Source organism: Hakea prostrata, unplaced genomic scaffold (assembly GCF_041222555.1).
Source record: "Hakea prostrata isolate BN-2017 unplaced genomic scaffold, UWA_Hpros_2 contig_215, whole genome shotgun sequence".
Taxonomy (NCBI): Eukaryota; Viridiplantae; Streptophyta; class Magnoliopsida; order Proteales; family Proteaceae; genus Hakea; species Hakea prostrata.
The window spans coordinates 32,808-51,429 of NW_028291334.1; the positions used below are offsets into that span (position 1 = coordinate 32,808).

Below are 18,622 nucleotides of genomic sequence, written 5' to 3' on the forward strand. Positions count from 1 at the left end.
CCGAACCCACTTTCTTTACTATTATATATGATCCTTTCCATGAAGGATCTAATTTCTTCTCGTGTCGAGGGTCCGAAGCAACAATATTTCTTAGGACAATATCTCTCAGATGGTATTGTCGATGCCTTACTCGGGAATTGTAATATGACAAAATATTCCTATGATATTGTTGGATTCGGATCACTGCCATTTGCCCAAACCTCATCTAGGATTCCAGGTTGTCTAGTAGACCTACCTCATTCACCCTTTCTCCAAATTCTCTTTCTCTGAGAGTTTTGGCCATTACTTCTACTGGAGCTAAATCCTCTGACTCGTAAGTCAATTTGAATGGTGTTTTTCCAGTTGGAGTTCGAACAGTAGTTCTGTAGGCCCATAACACGTTCAGGAGTTCTTTAACCCATAAAGCCTTGTTCACTTCTAGCCATTTCTTGATTCCATCTAGCAGGGTTCGATTGGTTACTTCAACTTGCTCGTTACTTTGGGGGTATGTAATAGAAGACATTCAGTGCTTGATTATGTAAGTGCCACAGAACTGAGTGAACTGTGGATTATCAAATTGTGCCCCATGATCAGTTATGATATTCAAGAGGCCAACTCAGTGTATTATTGAGTCTAACACAAATTTCTCAATCCTTTTTCGATTATTATGATGAGTGGAATTGCGTCAACCCATTTTGTGAAGTAGTCAATGGCCACGACCAAGTATTTCCTTCCTCCAGAAGCCTTTGTGATTTTTCCTATTATATTAGTCCATCCCCCACATAGTGAACAGGATTGGGTCTAAGACGGATGTTAGAGGCATTGCTAGTCTTTTTGGTATAGTTGAATGTATTTGGCCGTTTTTGCAATGTCAAACATGTAACAACCCTTGTATTTCTAACCTGAGATCCATATTGCAGGTCCGATTACCTAAGGGTCAAGCCGGAATATGTTGTGAAGTATTCGGGTTAAAGTCCATGATCCATATCCTGATCCCATGGATCTAGATTCCACCGATGAAGAACCTGTCTTAATGGGGAATCGAAGAAGAACTTGTAGAAACCTTGATGGACTGGGAAAGTGGATCACCAGTCGGAGTCAAGTTGTGATTGAAGACGTCCAAAATCAAGGTAAGATTACCCCCAGATGTTGTTTAGGGTTAGAGTTGAGTTGGGGATCAAGCGAAGCACCCAAGTATTGAAAAGTACTAGGGGCATTTGCTTAAGGAAGTTGATTGATCAATCAATTGCCCCAAGCAATCGCCCATGCCTGCTTGCGGGAATTAAACCCTATTTTTCTCTAGTCCACTATAAACTTCGACCTTTTTACTCATTATTATATTTAGGATTACAGTTGTGGAAGGTTAGGAGTCAAAGAACACGTGGTGGAAGGTGAAAGAAGCATGATTTGAGAGGAAGATCCAATCCCTTGTCAGTTTAATAAATCTTTCGGAGTAAGTTGATCTCACAACCTCTATATCCTTTCCTCATCTCTATGAAAGGTATGGATTCATCCTCTTGATTGGTAGTGAGTTATTTGTGATGGTTCTATCCTTTCATCAGTAATTTTGGTCAGATCATGTTCGAAAACGGATCCTTGTATCTGAATAAAGGATCGATCTGATTAAAGGAGATGATGTGATTATTGAATCATTAGAATTCTAGGGTTTTGGTTTGTGCTTGTGAAGTAGGCTCTTTAAGGATGAAATTTGGATTTAGATCATCCCAAAATTAAATTAAAATTGGGAAATCAAAAGTCGGAATTTCAGATTTATAATGTTGTCTGGAATAGGGGCGGTAGCTTAGGGCAGTCGATTGCCCAACCAACCGCCATAAGCGACCGGCTGGGTCATAGTAGTCAATCAAGTTCAATTGTTTCTTTTCTTTGACTCTTGTCCTTAATGTATTTTTACAACCTTATTCTAGCTATAGCTATTCTCTGAAGTTCTCTAGACATTCTAATTGTGAGGTTCGGCTGCAATTACAATAGTTTTTACATTCCGACAGGTATGGACACATTCTTATATATATGATGAGATATGATCTATGATGAACTACCTGATTAATTGTATGCATCATTATTTTGATGAAATTATTCGTAGTTGAATATATATTGTGGATCATGTTAGGATGTATTTTAATTACTTTATGATGTTGAATGACTAATTATGAAAGGATAAGTTATGATGTGTTGTAACTATGGTAGAGGGTATCCATTGTTTTGGATATTAGGGGTTGTGGTATGGGACACTGCTTACTGATGCCCCTAGCACTATCATGGTTGCTGGATGACATACCTAAGAGGTCTAGAATGCATGGCTAGGTACCAACACATGCTACTACCCTTTCGGCAAGGGAATTGAAGTCGAATGACCTGTGATGACGGTGACATGACTTTGTTGCATCCTATAGTGGTAGTCAATCTGTGCAGAGATCTAGTGGTCCATTGTTGATCATGCATTGGTAGGATTGCATATGTTGGGCTCATTGACATCCAAGGAATGGTCGGGAGTTGTGAGGGGTCTTGAGAGAATCTGCCCTGACAATATGTGGATGACCATAGGGTTTGGGATTGGAGTCCAACAGTGGTAGCCAGTCCATGAGGGTTCTCATTCCTAGGTAGAGAAGGATACTAAACCGAGTTGGTTGGTGCCATAGGGGAAGGATTTGGACTACATGTAGTACATCATTGTATGACCTTACATTGGATTAGAAAGCCTGACATGCACTAGTACTCATAACAATGATTGTGGTGAGAGAGTGTTGACCCAAACCCCAGCCATGGTTGATTGACGAGGACTGAACCCCTTGCCCAGGATCCTAACAGAGGTAATCAGTCCGTGAGGGATTAGAGTGACTAGACCTACCCAGAGGAGGGCTGGTGTTATATCTTAAAGCATGTCTATCATTTAGAGACTTGCATAGTTAGATTTATAGCTGCATCCATATACTTGCATATCATTCTTTATATATATTGATTATCCTGATAAACTATCGATATGTATGTGAGATGTGTTTCCTCACTGAGTTCTTTAGAACTCGTTCCTTTTTGTATGTTGCATTATATTATACAGATAGGTATACTGAATCAGGAGAAATTCCATATGATTGGAATGACCCTTGTGAAGAGGTTATGGAGGCACCAATGGGAAACGGAGATGTATGTCATGAAGCGATCTGCGGATGCCTGGAGTGCGCCTATAGCACCCATTGATGGCAGGAGGAGGCAGATAGCTCGACATTTTGAGAAATCAGTGGAGGAAAGATGGATGGCTCCCTTCATTGCTAAATTTGAAGAAAAGACCATTGCCCTCTAGAGATCTAAAAGAATTAAACTAAATTAGTCTAACTTTTGCTTCTGTTGAACTCCACAAATTTTGGAACATATTAATTAATTAATCTTTTCCTTGATTATTCCTTTTGAGTATTGGACCCATGTTATTCTTTTTATTTAATTATTTGGATTAATTCTTGCTCTTAATTGTTATTGCATGCATTTACTATCATTCATAGTAAACTGTAGATCTTGTGACTGTGAATCGCACCCATAAGGTGTCAGGCGGGACCGATACCGGTGGGTTGGGTATGACAGAACATATTCCAGTGCATCTTCTTGCATCTTTGGCCAATACAACCAGAGTCTGAGAATTTTGTGTGCTAACGCTCGTCCTCCCATAAGAGCTCCGCATATACATTCGTGTACTTCTGTTAGTGCATTTTATGACCCCTCGGGTCCCAAGCATTTGAGTAACAGGACAGCATAAGATCTTCGATAGAGTTTTCCATTGAGGATAGTGAACTTTGCAGCTCGAAGCCTAATCAACCATGCTTCCTTCGCTTTGTTTGGCAATCGATTGTCTCGAAGGTACTCCGCAATCGGCTCCATCCAGCATCGCTCTTCTTTTACGTACATTATTTCCTTTGCCCTCGTGCTCGGGAGGTCAAGCTCTTTGATGTATACAGAGGGTTCAAGGGTTGTTACTTTCACATTTGCCAATTTTGATAGTTCATCTACCATTTCATTCTCCTTCCTCTAGATCTGAAAGATTTGGACCTCTTTGAATCCCTTCATTAATTCCTGTATCATTTCTTGATACTTTAACAACCGGTGTTCTTTTACCCCAAACTCGACTTGAACTTGATTAACCACTAACTGAGAATCGTTGTCAATGGTTATCTCTGGGATGGTGAGCGCCTTTGCCAATCAATGTCCTGCCAGAAAAGCTTCATACTCAGCTTCGTTGTTGCTTGCCTCAAACCCGAACTTCAGTGAGTACCTAATGAGGAAACCTCTAGGACTCTTCAGTAGGGTTCCATCTCCCCATCCTTGCTTGTTATTCTAACCATATACAAAAATATTCCACATTATCGGGCTTTTAGGTTCGGTAATTGTTGTTACTAGAGTTGTTTCAACAACAAAATAAGCCAAAGCCTGTGCTTTGATGGCTGTTCGGGGTTTAAAATCTACCTGGTATTCACTCGGCTCTACCAACTATGCTACCATCCATCCCGAAAGGTCTAGCTTGTGGAGTACTTTTTTCAAGGGAAAGTTTGTTAATACCTCAATTGGGTGATCCTAGAAGTAGGGCCTAAATTTCCTTGCAGCCATCATTGATGCTAGAGCTTGTTTCTTGATCTCTGAGAACCTGGTCTCTACATCAACAAGTACATGACTATATAGTATATTGGCAATTGTTTCTTTTCTTGTTCTAGAACTAGGACAACACTCACTGCCGAAGCTGAGAATGCTAAGTTGCTAACTACAACTGTAGTTTTGCACCCTTCTCTGGTTGCGAAAACAAGGATGGCTTCCGGAACATCTCCTTCAAGTTCTTGAACGCTTTCAAGCATTCCTCTGTCCATCGTGCTTCTTTATCACCCCTCAAGTCTTTCAATGCTTTGAAGAATAGAAAGCATCATTCTCCCGACTATGTTATAAATATGTTTAAGGTAGCTACTCATCTAGTTAGACACTGGACATCTCGAATGGTCTTTGGTGGCTCCATGACAATCAACGATTGAATCTTAATGAGGTTTACTACGATCCCTCTCTGTGAAACCACAAACCCCAGGAACTTTCCAAAAGATACTCCATACGCGCATTTCTCTGGGTTCAACTTCATATGATATTTCCTCAGTACACCAAAGACTTCTGCTAGGTCGAAGACAATATTTGAGTGCAGAAAGCTTTTTACGTGCATGTCATTAACGTAGGCCTCCATGTTTTGCCCAATCAAGTATTTGAAAATCTTGTTTACCGGTCTCTAGTAAGTCGCCCTTGCATTCTTGAGCTCGAACGGCATCACCTTGTAATAGAAGCTTTCTCGGTTGGTATGAATGTTGTGAACTTCTCATCTTCCTTGTTCATTAGAATATGGTTGTACCCTGAGCACACATCTATGAAACTCAAAGTCTCGTATCCTGCTATTGCATCAATGACGAGATCAATTCAGGGCAAAGGATAACAATCCCTCAGGCATGCTTTGTTCAAGTCAATGTAGTCGGTACACATTCGCCACTTGCCATTCTCCTTCTTAACCATAACAAGGTTAGTCAACCACGTTGGGCACTCAATCGGTTCAATGAATTCCGAACCCTTCAGTTTTTCCATTTCATTTTGTATGGCTTCATGCTTTTGTTTGGGCACTCAATCGGTTCAATCGGTCCGATTAAGAGAAAATCTTTCTTTTTTGAATAATTGGTTTGGCCTTCGGGTCGATCCAAAGCTTTTGTTTGGGTACGCTGTGATCTATCCCCAGCAATCTGCTGCCAACCACACAAACACATCCATGTTCTTTCGAAGAAACTCCTTTAACTTCTCCTTGAAAGCTTTTGGCTGCTCTGAACCAATAAAAGTTCATTTTTCCTCCTGGAAGGATCCAACTGGATCCTTTCCAACTTCTCTATAGGTTCTAGCCTTTGTCTCTTCATCTTATTCATCACGGATCTTGATCTGCATGGTGGTCGTCTTCCTCGATCTAGCTTTTCCTTCAGGTAAGAAGTACAACATTGTCTAGAATTTTTTTGATCGGAAGTTACTTTGTCCACTCCATTTTCGGTTGGGAACTTGATTTTCATGTGTTTGGTTTACAAGACTACTCCTAATTTGGTTAGAGATGGTCTTCTGATGATGACATTATAAGCAAGCAATTCCCAAACTACTAGGAAATTCACCTGAACAGTCCTCTCCTTTGGGTATGTCTCGACTATTAAATTCAATTACACTACTCCCTCTACCACAGTTGAGGATCCTGCAAAACCATACTAGTGGGTTGAAGTTAGTCTCATCAAATCTTCTTCCATCTTCAATTTATGATATGCCTCATAGGATAAAAGATCCGCCGAGGACCCCGTATCCACAAGACTCAGTGCACCTCCCGACGATCGATCTCCACTTTATCATGATGCGTCATCATTGGGAGTACACACTCCTTTTTCATCTTCTTCAGTGAACGTGATTTTTTTTCTAAGAGCTTGGTCTTTTTATTTTCTTGATTACTTCTCCCAATCTCACGAACTTTGACTTTGCCTTCAACTTTCTAAGGAATTTAAGCTCTGATTCTCCAAATATCATAAGGATTGGGGATCAGTTTGCCCCAACTATTTGTTTTCCTTTCTTTGGGTTGGAAGCTTCAAGTCTATGGTTTCTGCTACCCGACCTTTCTCTTCTTTTTTCACCAATTATATCCATTTCCCAATCATCTTCTTTGTGCTTTACATAACTTGCAAGATGCCCTTGGGATAGTAATCTCTCAATATCCACCTTTAAATGTCTACATTCATCGATGTAATGCCCGTAATCTCTCAGCAGTACTTGTTCATGTTTCTTTCTTAGGGTTTGGACACCATCTTGGGCGGCCATCTCAATATGTCTGATCCTTGATCTGCATCAAAATCTTTGACCATTGAGCATTCAAGGGAGTGTTTTTGGCATGATCGGGAAAATGTTGCCTGCAACCGGATCGTTCCTTGTTCCCTCAATCATTGTTGTGTCCTTTTGAACCTTGCCCCTTTTTGAAAGCCTTCTGCTCCTTGCTGGTTGCCTTCGCTTATCCTTGTCGGGCATCAAGAATTTATGTGACTTCTACCTGCTTCTAACATCTTTGAAAAACTTCAACATATGTAGTCTGCATGTCCTATAGCAACAACTCCAGAAGATGCCTATTGGAAAGTCCTGTAAAAAGGGCTATTTTTGCTACCTGTTCATTGAGATTCTCAATCTCCATTGTTGCCTTATCTCTACAGATTATCCCTAACGGACTCATTCTTTGCTTGCTTGACATTGAAGAGAGTCTCTTCGGTCTTCTTTGTTTGTATTCCACTTTGGAACCAACCAATGAATTTTCTGGCAAGCTCGTCGAAATCAGCTATCTTTCCAAGGGCAGGTTTAAGAACCACTTCTAGGCAGCTCCCGTCAGTGAGGACCCGAATACTCTACATAAGATTTCATCTAAATTCCTAGCAAACGCCATCATTTGCTAGTAATAACTTATATGGGTCATTGGGTCTCCATATCCATCAAATAGGGGAAAGGTCGGGAGCCTGAAGTATGAGAAATTTGTACCTGGCAATTGCATCAACGAATGGGTTTTTTTTGATGATCGAATACATATCATATGACTTCTTGCCCCTCATAAGTTGTCAAAGCTTCTAGTTTATATTTGTCAGTTTTTTATCGATATGAATAACTTTGGCATTCGGTGTTCACACGCTATCCCTATCTGAACGTTGGGACGTGGTAGAATGTGTCTGGAGGCCTCACTCGAGTTGGGTTAGGGTCCCCGTTTGACTGCCTTATGACCAATCCTGAACCTCGACGTCATCTCTCCATGGGAGCTCCTTGGTTCTTCTTATTCCCAAATGTTCACCTTCGGCCTCTTGTTGCCTTAAACTCCTTTCAGGGGGTTGTTGAAAATTTTGCCCCTCGGTCGGGTTCCTTTCTCTTAGTAGCAAATGTCCTCTTACTGGGAACACCTCCTTTCTGCTCTCCGAGCCTGCCTTCTTGTCTCTTTGTGATCAAGGATTCGGGTTCCTTGGAGCCCCCAAATGCCTTGCCATCATTCAGAGTAGAGGTTGCATCTCAAGGAATTGAACCTGCATTTGGTTCATCTGTTGTTGGTTTTGATTCATTTTCTCCTAAATGACTGGGATCTTCTGGATCTCTCCATTCTGCTCATTTAGGAGTCCTCCCCTGATCACTTCTTCTTCTTTGTGTTTTTCGATCTCTCGAGATGGGTCCTCTCCCAAGGAATAAGATTTCCACCTAAAGGAGGTGGCGAATCTGATTCTAATTCCTCTAAAGTGTTGATCTAGTATCTACCATGACTTTTAAACCGTTTCCCATATACAACACCAAATGATGTGTCCGAAAATTGTCCTACCATCGGAGGCCTTATGATTCCTGCAAAACGAACGTCAGACGTGAGCTTAATTGAAAGATTCAATGGAGGGAAATGATTCAATTACCTTTACTTTGTGTTTTACCTTATTTTATATAGGGTTTACCTCCTTATTTCAACTGTTGGATTTATTCACAAGTCTCATCTGTAGTCATTCGATCGTAGGGTTTTCCTCCCTCAATACGAGTTAGTTATAGTTTCCATATAGAACACGATCACCAACCCTAAGTTTGACGGGATGACATCTCCTTCTATAACCGTTGGGTTCCTTGGTGCTTACGATACCTCTGGATTTAATTCTTGAACCAGTCACAAGCAGGATAACTGAACCAACCGTGGTCCGACATGATTGATTGTTTTTTTTTTGGGCAAAAAAACAGATCTAATAAAAATCTCGATTGGATGTTCAACTTACGCTTGGGCCTACTTTTGTAAATTTGAAAATATTTTGTCTCTGATGGTAACATTTCAATTCATATATGCTCTTTACCTGCAACTGTTGGATCTTTCTGGTCCATGTGTAATAAAGAATCCAAAATTTAAGTGATCTTATATATAATTTAAGAGTAATTTTGAGATTTTGTTATATTAAAATTGATTTAATGGCTTTCAATAACGAATTGGATTAATGTGTCCAATGAAATGCCATCTTTGGGGTATCTTTTTTTTTCAAAGATAAAGTGGGGTGTTAATGTTTAAAGGGCTCGGTTTTGAGGTGCCAGAATAATTTGCTCTAATTATATTGCAGTGCTTTATTATGCATGGTTTAGCTTACAGATGCTGATGATATGAATGTCATTGTTTTTATGAATTCTTGTGGTATCTATTTCAATTAAGAAATGGTGAGGAGATAACCTGTATTTGTTTAGTAGGCAATATGAGGTAGCTCCCCTAAGCTTGGGTCCCCACAGTTTGGACCATAGCTATCTATTAGCGTGTGTTTATGCCTCTTTCTCTATGCTATAAGTCACAAGACATTGACCCAACCAGAATCTTAAAAAACTCAACAACTTCTTTCTCGGTAATTCTTTCTTTGATCTACCTAATCTTATTACATTGCATCCTTACTTTTCATATCATAAAGATATACTGTGTTTGTTCCTCCAAGTAAAATGGCTCATCCGGCTCATCGTCTAGGTAGTTCTATGTTTTTTCATCCTAATAAAATGGCTAATTGTCTTATTATAAGACATGGAGGATTCTCCTCTCATTATAGAAGCCAATTATCGAACACCCTTATGGCAGACTATAGGGGAAACTCAAACCAGGAAGAAGAAATCACGCTTGCTGCAAAGAACACGCTCATGGAGGAGTCACTTCAGCTCCACTGACTATTACTGTAACTTGGTGAAGATGAGGATGCAATGTTGGATGTCTCTATGATCGTAAAACCAGTGTTCTATCGTATATGTTACCTAGATTAAGCAAGAATTAACACGAGTATTTGATGACGGAGTTCGGCTCTTTCAAGCCTACGTCTCCGGGACTCTAGATAGAATCCAATCCACTATGACATTGAAAGATTACAGACATTTAATAAGAAAAGAGAGATATAGAGATAACCTAATTTCGGCAACCATTGGGGCTCAAGTTACCATCGAGTGATCCTCTCATGATGCTGATCAAAAGCCCTCTATCAAAGCTTCAAAGAACCCTCACGAATCCATCACCGAAGCAAGAAGAAGAGAGAATGACGCAGCCATTAACGAGCAAAGAAGATCCTCAGAGAAAACCCCAAATTGCAGAACCCCCAAATCCTGATTTTGCATATGACTTGAACCAAAGCCAAAACAACATATACAAAAACATGAACCAACCGGTTCAACCACAAATCACTTAAACAAGTGAAAAGTCCAGATTACCCCTAACAGTCTCCCTATCATGTGCTATGCTAAATCTATACACTGACTCAACAGAAAAATTCCCAGCTATGTCTGGTCCTCACCTTCAAGTATCCTTCATGTATGGATTGCCAACGAAAAGCTTTTGAATTGCTTGCAACAACTAAGATATAGGACATTTGATAATTTTTGTGGGATTCAATCATCATAAAGGCATTTTTAGTGATTACTTGAGGAATTCTGAGAAGCGAATTGCCATAAAAAAGCTAAGAACTCTTTTTGTTGATCGAGATGTTCTAATGTCAAAAGCTACCAGTGAAGGATCACATTATACATGACATGAATTGAGAAATAGCAATGTCCTCTACAACAACAATGGTGTTGTAGCGAGCGGAGACATGACAGAGACGATAGGAGTGAGTTCTTCTTGGTTGTGTGTGAAGGCTGAGTAAGAATGTTTGGGATTGATGCCCAGTCTAGTCAAATCTACTTGACCTAGGTAAGCCAGCTTGGTCTAAAGCACACAACTATTGTATATTTTTAAAATTAGAACCACCATTAATTACCAACAATATTGTGGGAAAATCGATAATAAATGATGATGATGATCATAATATCTGCCAACAATCTCATTTCCAAATACTTGTGCTTCCCTACGTTGATGTGTGCTGGGGTACATGCTGAGTTTCTAAATTGCAGTAACTGGAGGATCGGATTTTTTGGGATAACAAAATTCAAACTCTTTCACAGGGCCCTAAACAATGCAACTCCGCTGGAAGCATAGGCAATGGGTATTCTCCAAGGGATCAAGACAACAGAAGACTATAGAATCAAGCTAAAAAAAATTTAGTGTGCTGAACAAGCTATCAACTCCATCTCACAAGGAAAATGGAACCAAATTTGGGCTCTCAAACTACTCTCCACCTTGGCAGAGATCTCAACACATACCAAAGCCATTGAAATTTCTGCTTTGAAATCTCACTGATGTCATAATTGAACAAACATTCAAAAATACCAATTTTACCCTTACAAATTCATGTGTTTTTTATAATACCTGTTTTACCCTCAACTGTTCTCAGCTCTCATCATTGTCCTTCTCCTTCGGCTCCAGCAGAATCGAAGTTACTGTGCATAACAGAATCGGCGTGTGCAGTTTCAAGTTTCAACTGAGCGCAGTGTTATGAGTGAACTTACTTAGCTCCAGGTTTCACAACATTTTTGAAGACATCTACATACCTAGCCTCCCACGGAAATTTATCAGGTCCATTTCCTTATAGATGTGTCATATGTCCCAACATCACATCAAGTGGTTGAAAACTATTTTTAAGTCACATCAAATGAGTGATTGATGTAATTTATAAATAGATTTCAACCATTTGATGTGATGTTGGGACACACGGCACACATCTACAAGGTCCATTTACTTGTCAGAAATGGACCTGATATGAGTCATGCCTCCCACTCACTCGTGATCTCCGATTTGACGTTCGCATAAACGTCAATTGTCCTCGAAATCGTCGACAGCCCTGAAGATCTCGCGTAGCTTACCAGTCTCTTCACATTAAATAGTGATGCAATACTAAGTTAAATTCCTAAGTTTCTCTATATCAATCCTCCCTCCTCCAAACTTCATACCCTAATTGTCTTCACCATCTTGTTCACCTTCCATCAACAAATTGTCATTGGTGGAAGAAATGTCGTTTCTATCGAGGAGTAGGGGTTCTTGTAGATCTGATTCAAGGATAGATTTTGAAGCTGTGTATGGGTAATTAATCTCCAAAAAGTGGGATTTTGTCTTGACACTGAGGAGATGGACGGTGCAGGTTCATATTGGGTTTGGGGACTTCTTGTCTTTGCTGGTGACTCTGTTGTTGAGCTGCCATGTGTCAAAGGTGGTTGTTTATGCATCTTCTTCTACCTTGTCAGTTTCTCTCTATTTTTGCTTCTGCCCTTCTCATATCTGGCTTTGAAGTGACCCCTATTGTGAAATCACACTATGCTCTGCATTCCTCAGTTGAACGACTTGCTGCTATTGTAAAGGTAATATATGTAAGATTTGGTTGTAGTGGATGGGAAATGTAACAAATGAAGAAATTTCAGTTGGTAATTTCGTCAAATTCATGGGTTCTGGTCTAGTTTAAGTCACAGGAGTTATTAAGACTAACCCTCAATAGCAAAAATGGTTGAATGATTTCATATGAGAGAACCTCAAATATATAGGCAGCATACATCTCATGCTTATAGGTAACTATGAACAATAAAATGAAGACTTAATAAAATGTATTGAAAGGTTTCAATAGAGAAACTAGTCAAGCCAAATTAGGATACTGATGAAATGGAAGGATGAGATGGAATGGAAAGAATTTGAATGGGAGGAAGGATGAATGGAAAGAATTCAAATGGGAGGAGGACATAATATAGAAATAATTCTAATTAGAGACAACCAGGAAAAGGATGAAAAATCATCCTTATCATGCCTAATAGTCCCCTCAAGTTGGAGAGTGAATGTTAAGAACTTCCAACTTGCCTCTTTGACTAAGAAACAAATATTTCCCCAGGGCTTTGGTGAAAATGTGAGCAACTTGGGCAGCACCAGTGGTGGAGGTGGGTTTAATGAGACCATGTTGAACTTGATCACGAACCACATGACAACCAATCTTGATGTGCTTGGTGCGCTCATAAAAGATTGGGTTGACAGCTATATGTAAAGCAACTTGATTGTCACAAAATAAAGGTATTAATCGAAGGACCTTGACACCAAGTTTTTGAGCAATGTAACTAACCACATGAGTTCACAAGTGGTGATGGCCATAACACGATATTCAGCCTCAGCTGATGAGCTGGACATAGTGGCTTGTTTTTTAGATTTTCAAGATAAAGGGTTAGAACCAAGAAATACACAATATCCAGTAGTAGATTGTCGAGTCATAGTACAACTTGCCCAATCTGAGTCAGAATAAGCACGAAAAGATAACTCACTGTCAATGGATAGAAGAATCCCTTGTCCTAGAGTGCCATAGAGGTAACATAGTAAATGATTAGCAACATCCATATGAGGTTTACGAGGCTCATTTACAAATTAACTAACAACATTCACAGTGTGAACAATATCTGGGTGAGTAATTGTGAAATAAATAAGTCGGCCCAATAACCAACGATATGGTGTTGGATCAGGTAAGGGCTCACCATCAAAAGTAGTAAACTTGAGGTGTTGTTCCATTGGAAATTGAGTTCAATTAACACATGTAAAACCAACATCAGTTAAGATGTCCAATGTGTATTTTCGTTTGTGATGAAAAAACATTTCTTGGAACATGCCACCTTAGACCAATGAAATATTTAAGCAAACCAAGATCGTTAGTCTAGAAATGTTGCTAAAGAAGTGATTTTAAGTTGGAAAACATAGTTGTGTCAGACCCAAAAAATTAAAATGTCATCAACATAAAGAAACACAAAGGTGGATGAAGACTCTGTAGGTAGAAAAAATAGAGAGTAAGTTTCCTTAGATTGTGTATATCTACGAACAATAAGGGAACTAGAAAGCTTGGAAAACCAATTATGGGATGCTTGCTAAAGCCCATATGGTGATTTCTGCAAACGACAAACCAATTTCTCCTGCTTTTGATCATAACCAAGCAGAAGAGTCATATATAGCTCTTCATCATGATTGCCATGGAGAAAGGCATTGTTGACATCCAATTTATGCAAGGACCGTCCTTTGATAGCAACAATGACAAGAAGTGTTCTAACAATAACCAACTTAGCAATTGGGGTAAATGTCTCATGCAAATCAACCCTCTTAATTTGAGTATAACCATTTGCCACCATACGTGCTTTATAATGCATAATTGACCCATCTAAATGCCGTTTGATTTTATAAACCCATTTACAACCTATGAATTTCTTGATTGGAGGAAAAGGTACAAGAGACCAAGTCTTGTTAAGTTTAAGAGTTGCAATTTCACCATCCATTGCTTCCTTCCAATCAAGTGAAAAAATAGCCTTAACAAAGCTTGTAGGTTCAATTATAGCATTTAGGGCCTTAAGATACCTGAAATGAGGTGAGGATAATCTATGATTGGATAAAAAATAATTAGTAGGGGTGAGAGTACATGTGCATAAAGGAGGAGCTTGGGCGTCCATGGCGTAATAATGATAGTCTTTAAGATGCGGTGGTAGTCAATGAACCCGAGATGGGCAAGAGATGGTAGTGGATGGGAGGTTGGGTGAAGGAGGTTTTTCAACCGATTGGGAGAGGTTGTGGTTGATAAGGTAGATTAGACAAGATGGATGAACTATCAATATCTGAAGCTGCAATGGGTAAAACAGACAATAATGGGGATGGCAATTTTGAAAAATGAAAAGAAGTTTCAACAAATACGACACCATGACTAATGTAAACCTTATGTGTTTGTAAATCATAAATCATATATCCTTTTTGTGTGTATGGATAACCAATAAAAACATCTGGAGATGCTCGGGGATCAAATTTATGACGAATGATGAATGATTATGATCATAACAAAAGCATCCAAAAGTTCGATGATGAGAATATGAAGAGCCAAATAAAACTGGAAGTGGTGACTTACCAAGTTGCAGCGGTGCGGGTAAATGATTAATTGGGTAAGCAACTGTCAAAACACAAGGACCCCATAACTTATGAGGTAGACTTGCTTGAAAGGATAGAGTACGAGCCATATTAAGCGGTATCTGTGTTCAACAACCCCATTTTGTTGGGGTGTATCAATGCAACTATGCTGATGAATAATATCATGGGCTGTAAAAAAGTCATTTGAATGGTAATTAAAAAATTCATGAGCATTATCAATTCAAAGTTGTTTAATTTGGTATCTAAATAGGGTTTTGATCACAACAAAAAATCCCCTTAATTGGGACCAAGCATCAGATTTATGATTTAACAAAAACACATCGTGAAAAATCTTCTACAATAGTTAAAAAAATATTTGCACAAAAAATTGAGGGAATGAAGGTTCCCATATGTCAATGTATCAATTCAAAATAAAAGGTGATAGAAATTGTACTAAATGGAAAAGGAAGTCGAGTTTGCTTAGCTAAAGGACAAATATAGCAACGCAATTTTTATGAAAAGAAATATTTTGGATCCAAACATGCAACATAACTAGAAACTCTTAAAGATGGATGGCCTAAACAAAAATGCCAAAGGTCCTTGGTGGGAAAAACTACAATAACAACGGGATAATCCAACTCCAAATAATAAAGTCCATTTTACGCCTTACCCAGCCCAATCCTCTCCTTCATGTGTCGGTCCTATATCACACAATGATTCGGATAGAAAGTTAGGAAACAATGAAGTTGTTGGGTAAATTGGATAACATATAACGAATTAGAACCAAAGAAAAGAACATATAATACGTCCATGAGAGGTAAAGTGGGTATGGGGCAATAATTCGCAATATGTGTAACAAGAGCAAAACCACCATTTGGAAGGAGAATGGATTGGGTGTGGGGAAGAGGATTATCCGAATGAAATAAAGACAAATTTGAAACCATATGAAGTCTGGCATCAGAATCAATAACCCATAGAGAAGATACTTTACCTACAGCATTTGCCAATGGTGTAATGTTACCAAATTCCAACAGAGATAGAAGTTTATGGTACTGATCTGTAGTGAAATATGGTGCAACAATAGAAGAGACCACAATTGTAGCAAGAGAGTTAACTGTAGGAGATGCCAGTGTGGTGGACTTTGTAGCACGTTTTTGTAGCACGTTTGGGAGGGTACCCATGTTGAGAAGACAAATCCAAATCAGCAGACTTAGTATCGGTAGCCATTTAAGAGGAGGTAGAAGATGAGGAAGAAGAAGACATGGCTAATTAAGATGCAAAATCATGTTTTAAGATGATAACATATTAAGACGAAACCTCAATAGGAAAAAGGTTAAATGAATTCATATGAAAAAGCCTCAAATATATAGGCAGCATACATCCCATGTTTTTAGGTAACTATGAACAGTAAAAGAAAGATATAAAACATGAAAATACAACATATGAAAATGTTTGTATGGTAATACAATGTATGGAAAGGATTCAATAGAGAAACCAATCAAGCCAAATTAGGATACTGATGAAATGAAAGGATGAGATGGTATAGAAAGAGTTCAAATGGGAGGAGAAAATAATATGAAAATAATTCAAATTACAGACAACTAGGAAAATAATGAAAAATCATCTTTATCACGCCTAATAGGAGTCAACACTGGTGCCGGCGGGGCTTGATCCGGTGTTTTCCACGGCTTTCATCTGCATCTTCTGGATACACCAAGCCACCACCTAGAGTGAATGAAATAATATGTATTGTCTTGATTGCAATGGTGATGCTTTCTGCTTTTATTGTTGTTCATCTTGTCACAAGAATCATTCCTTGATAATAGTGGGAATCAAGAATTTGATTTTAATTGATTGGAGAAGAAAATGATGACTGATGGGCATGTAAGGTTTATATGTGTAGATAAGGCATTCATCATATCATGGTGTGGTGATGGTGTCGAAAATGCAAAAATTTCTTGACATTAATGGAGTGCAACCTACATGATAAACAGTGCTAGAGTACTGTTTCTTAACGAGAGGCTGAGGGAGTCGATTTGGTATGGTATCGGTAATTCGGTATGGTACGGTATGGTATTGAATTTGAAAACCTCATACCGAAACCGTATTGTACCATATTAAAATGGTATTTTAAAAAATGGTACGGTATAAAAAAGGTATAAAATCGGTATGAAAAAACAACACTGTTTGATATATGGTTCGGTTTTGTTACAATATGAAAATCGGTATAAAACCCATCTGGCATAATTTTGTTCACTACCTTCCACCTCAAAATAAGCATTACGGTTTTACTTAACAAATCCCCTGTGACAATTGCACAACTGAGAATATGTGTTAATTATCCACCAAAAGAACTGAATCAATATTCTATACGTTAATGGGATTCACTGCAATATTGATTGGTTTTGCAAGGGCCCTGTCGATGGAGCAAGGTGAAGTGGAGAACAAAACTGAAACTGAGAAATATGTTACATAATCATTAGGAAGCTACAAAATGGTTGACTCACCAAGTCATCAGAAGTCTTTGCAAAACCAACATAAATTATGTTACATAATCATTCCCAAAAAATGCAAAAACATGATGAGATTTGGATGTGGCAATTTCAACCAGGTCAGTGGAACTATGTATTGCTTAATGAATTGTTCCCAAATGAGGTGGTAAAGGAGATTCTAAAAATCCCATTACCACTCAATGCACAAGATGATAGGATGGTATGGGGGCTTGATAGAAAAGGAATATTTTCAGTTAAATCTACCTATGCAATGCTGGCCAGTGAAAAGGAGAAGGAACAGCTGAATCAACCATCCTCATCTAGAAGGGATAGATGGGCATGTACCCCAAAAAAGATATGAAAATAAATATGGGCTCTAAAATCCTTGCCAACTTGTGCAGATGGTCTTGCCTCGGGGGAAGCATGTATGAGAAGGAACCTGAACCTTGACCCAAAATGCCATCAATGCAATGAAGAATATGAATCAGTTGATCACATTCTGTTGCATTGCGCGTTTGCTAGATCAGTTTGGTTTGGGTGTAACTTAGGTGTTAGACCTCCAGGTGATGTTTCTACCCCTTTTGCAGAGTGGCTACTGAATAATGAGCAGTTGGGCCTTTTATCAAAGAAAGAAAGAAGGGAGACACTTGGTGAAATTAGCTTCATACTATGGTACCTTTGGAGGGCACGTAACAGTTCATGGACCCCTAGTGAAGTCATTCAATTAGCACAAAAGGTGTATGGGGAGTTTCTAGGTGCGGGGAGGATCAATGGGGAGGCACAAGGAGGCGAGGAGGAGGTGGTCCAAAGAAATGTCTCTCGGCAATGCCCTGAAAGCCCGTGGATCATGATAAACATTGATGCTTCTAAAGGCCCATCAGGTGACAATGGGATAGTTTTGTGGTTCGTGATTGCTCTGGTAATATCATTTGTGTTGTATCGTAGGCGTGCTCCTTCGATGATATTCAGGTTGGGGAGGCACTGGCAATAAGGGATGGTATTATAGAGGGTATCCGGTTGGGTATGGTTGATATAATATTGGAATCTGATTGTAAGCCGGTGGTGGATCTTCTTAACGGAGTCAACTCTCTCCTGCCCTCCCCTTGGGTCAGTGTGGTGGTTGATGATATTTTATCTTTTGTTTCCCCTCCTTTGAGGTGTTGTTTTCGCTTTATTCCTAGAGAAGCCAATGTGTCGGCAGATTCTCTAGCCCGGCAGGCCAGGTCTATTCAGGGAAAGACCTCTTGACCGATTTCCTCTCCTTGGCTCTAGGAGTTTTCCGCTTCTGTTGCCTTGTGGTCTTCTTCTGAATGAAAACTCAGTT

General features: G+C 39.2%; 1 protein-coding gene across 1 annotated transcript; it reads left to right on the top strand.

Annotated features, from left to right (window-relative positions):
• The first annotated feature begins 17,183 nt into the window (after positions 1-17,183).
• On the top strand, positions 17,184-18,289 carry LOC148998640 (uncharacterized). Its single transcript, XM_089141812.1, has 3 exons — positions 17,184-17,238; positions 17,418-17,639; positions 17,700-18,289. Exons 1-3 carry the CDS (start codon positions 17,184-17,186, stop codon positions 18,287-18,289), a joined length of 867 nt encoding a protein of 288 aa, XP_088997938.1.
• Positions 18,290-18,622: the final 333 nt, after the last annotated feature.

What these genes read in the sequence shown, in the direction of transcription:
- LOC148998640 (XM_089141812.1), top strand. Translation starts at nt 17,184, where the DNA reads ATGGGATTCACTGCAATATTGATTGGTTTTGCAAGGGCCCTGTCGATG. An exon ending in GGCCCTGTCGATGGAGCAAG is followed by an intron (nt 17,239 to 17,417) that starts GTGAAGTGGAGA and finishes AATTTCAACCAG; the next exon opens with GTCAGTGGAACTATGTATTG. An exon ending in TAGAAGGGATAGATGGGCAT is followed by an intron (nt 17,640 to 17,699) that starts GTACCCCAAAAA and finishes CAACTTGTGCAG; the next exon opens with ATGGTCTTGCCTCGGGGGAA.